The sequence below is a fragment of the Helobdella robusta genome (genome assembly GCF_000326865.2).
Source record: "Helobdella robusta unplaced genomic scaffold HELROscaffold_47, whole genome shotgun sequence".
In the NCBI taxonomy this organism is placed as follows: domain Eukaryota; kingdom Metazoa; phylum Annelida; class Clitellata; order Rhynchobdellida; family Glossiphoniidae; genus Helobdella; species Helobdella robusta.
The window spans coordinates 56,459-59,572 of NW_008705176.1; the positions used below are offsets into that span (position 1 = coordinate 56,459).

The 3,114-nt window shown below is 33.6% G+C and overlaps 1 protein-coding gene across 1 annotated transcript; it reads right to left on the reverse strand.

Moving 5' to 3' along the window:
* Positions 1-221: 221 nt before the first annotated feature.
* On the reverse strand, positions 222-1,241 carry HELRODRAFT_178255 (hypothetical protein; the record flags this gene model as incomplete). Its single annotated transcript, XM_009026399.1, has 1 exon — positions 222-1,241. The coding sequence occupies one exon, from the start codon at positions 1,239-1,241 to the stop codon at positions 222-224; it is 1,020 nt and encodes a 339-aa protein (XP_009024647.1).
* Positions 1,242-3,114: the final 1,873 nt, after the last annotated feature.

Consider the following 3,114-nt stretch of genomic DNA (forward strand, 5'->3'; position numbering starts at 1 on the left):
CGTATTTTTACTCGTTCGTTCGTTTGTTAACTCATTCATTCACTGTTACTTCATTCGAATATTATCATAAGTGGGAACGATAAGATCAAAATCTCTCATGTTAAGAACACGATGATTAAGAAAAAATTTTGTGTTGTCGGTTCTTCATCCATTCATTCATTTATTATTACCTTCCTTCCTTTCTTCATTCATTCATGCAATCAATCAATTTTTTTATTCAATCATTCATCTCTAATGGCATCATCATCATAAATGACGTCATCATCATCGTCATCGAAACAGACCTTCATAACGCTTTCATCCTCGACATCAGCTTGAGACCCCAAATACAAAAAGTTTAGAATCTTCGACGGGCCATCGTCCGCCGGCGAAGATAGAGACATGTACGTTGGTGGCTGTCGTAGCGAAAGCTGCCGCATGTACTGCCGTCGGTGATGTTGTGGCTGCTGTGGCTGATGATTTTGTTGATGTTGTTTGTCTGCGACGAGATTGAGATTAGCAGGCAAGTGGGATGATAATAACGGAAGGAGGGTTGGCTTTTTGGGGATTTGTTGGCGAGGCTGGTTTGGAAGTTTGTGCTTCATCGATGTTGCAGCTGTTGTGCTTGAAGTAGGCGAAGAAACTGAGGCCGCTGCCGATACCGCTGATGAAGAAAGTTCTGTAGGAAAGATTGAGGCAGGTTTCGAAGGCGACTTAGTTAGGTTGGTGTTTTCATTTTTGTTGCTGCTGCTGCTGTTGTTGACGCAATCTAGATAGAAGTTGTAGTTGCTGTTGTAGTTTGTTGACAGATTCAAACTGTTGGGCTTTTTAATTTTGCTGCTTGTTTTGTTGTTGCTGCTGCTAATGCAATTGATGTTGTTGCTGTTGTTGTTGCTGCAATTGATGCTGTTGTTGGTGTTGCTGTTGTTGGGAGGAGCAAAATAAAACTGAAAATCGTTAGAATTCTCGTCGTTGTGGTCGTTATAGCGGCCACTCAGTTTGCCAAACTTGTTCATTTGTTTGTTGCAGTCATGCGATCCCACCAGATGACGGTGCGAACGTTTTCTGGGACTTGGGCAGTTACTATAATTATAACTATTACTACTAATACCGTTGTTGGCGTTGTTGTTGGCGTTGTTGTTGGCGTTGTTGTTGGCGTTGTTGTTGGCGTTGTTGGAGTCAACGAGAAAATTTAGAGAACTACTGAAATTGCTATCAATAAAATCTTCTGAACATTCAGCTGGACATGGCCTCTTAGACATGATATTGATTTTATCGCATAAGAAGAAATTTTATTATTATTAAACTTAAAATTACTTTATTATTATTATTACAATTATCATTATTATTATTAAGTATTCGATTTGCAGCCCTTGTTGTAAAAACAATATGCATAGATCGATTTGAATAACGAAAATGATAATTACTTTACGTCATTTTGAATAATTTTGGTTAAGTTAGCGGGTTAGTCACCGAATAAATTAGTAATTTTATTAAAATCACTAAAGTGGTTTTTATTATCTAATTTTAATTTTAATTTAATTTTAAATTCATTAAATAAAATTCAATTATTTTCGAGAAATAACCAATGAATATTATCTCCAGTCTGAATATACTTGAAATTTTTAAATTGAATAAATAAAATCACTATTGTTTAGATTGAAACAATTAAACACCAGATCAAAACAAGAAGCCGTGTAAACAAAATAATAAAACAGTCAGAACAGAAACTTCGTCACTACAAAATTAGTCAGCGTCATACAAGTAACGCACTTTTATATAGCGCCTAACATTATTCATAGGCTTGCATAAATCTATATACATTGTATGAATAATTGCATATATATATATATATATATATATTTACATTATATTCAAATGTTGTATATACACATATATGTAAATCTATTATATATATATATACATTATATAATTTTATTTACACTAGTCTATCGCATAGAAAAGCCATATAGCACTCACCCTTATATATACATATATATATATGTATATATATATAAGTATATATATATATATATATATATATATATATATAATATATATATATTATATATATATGTATATGTATATATTTATATATATACATATATATATATGTATATATATAAAAGTATATATATATATATATATATATATATATATATATATATATATATATATATATATATATATATATACGTATTCTAGTAAAATGTAGAAGATTCCCATCAATAATAATAAAGTGAACAAATGAATGAGTGACAGAATGAATGAATGAATGAAATGTATGAATGAGCGAATGAAGGTATGTGTTTTCTTGCTACGATAAATAAGTCACTTATAACTTATATGTTATATTTCATATGTGTGTGTGTGTGTGCGTGTGCGCGCGCGCGTGTGTGTATTAATTTTATTCATAGTCTCATGAATATACATGTCTGGTTGTGAGTCTGTTGCTAGATGAGTCACTACATTACGAAGAGACAAATGAATCATGGAGGTCGGTTGTACACTTGTATGTATGTGTGTACGCTTTTTGATTTTTGCGTATGTATATGTGTATGTATGTGTGTGTGTGTGTGTGTGTGTGTGTGTGTGTGTGGTTGTGTGTGTGTGTGTGTGTGTGGTTGTGTGGTGTGTGTGGTTGTGTGGTGTGTGTGTGTGTGGTTGTGTGGTGTGTGTGTGTCTCGGTATGCATATTTGTATTCAAAGGTGTGTTTGTTTGTGCGTGTGTGATTGTATTCAAGAGTGTATACGTTGTGTGTATTGTGTGTGTGTGTGTGTGTGATTTAGTTTGTATATTTTGTATGAATGTACAAAACCTATATCGCATACATACGTACGTACGTACATTGCTTATGTGATCAAATGCTGCTTATTGCTTCAGGCAGTGCACAAGTTTTTCCGTATAGGCCGCATACACTTAACTTATCCACATGTGTGTGTGTAAGTATGTGTGAGTATATGTGTGAATATTTGTGTGTATATGTGTGTGCGTGTGTGAATATTTGTGTGTGTATATGTATGTTTGTGTGCGTGTGTTTTTGAGTGTGTGCGCGCGTGTGTTGTTGTGTGTGTGTGTGTTTACGAAAACAGCGATGGTGATGATGACATTATCGTGACTAACTAATTGAAGAC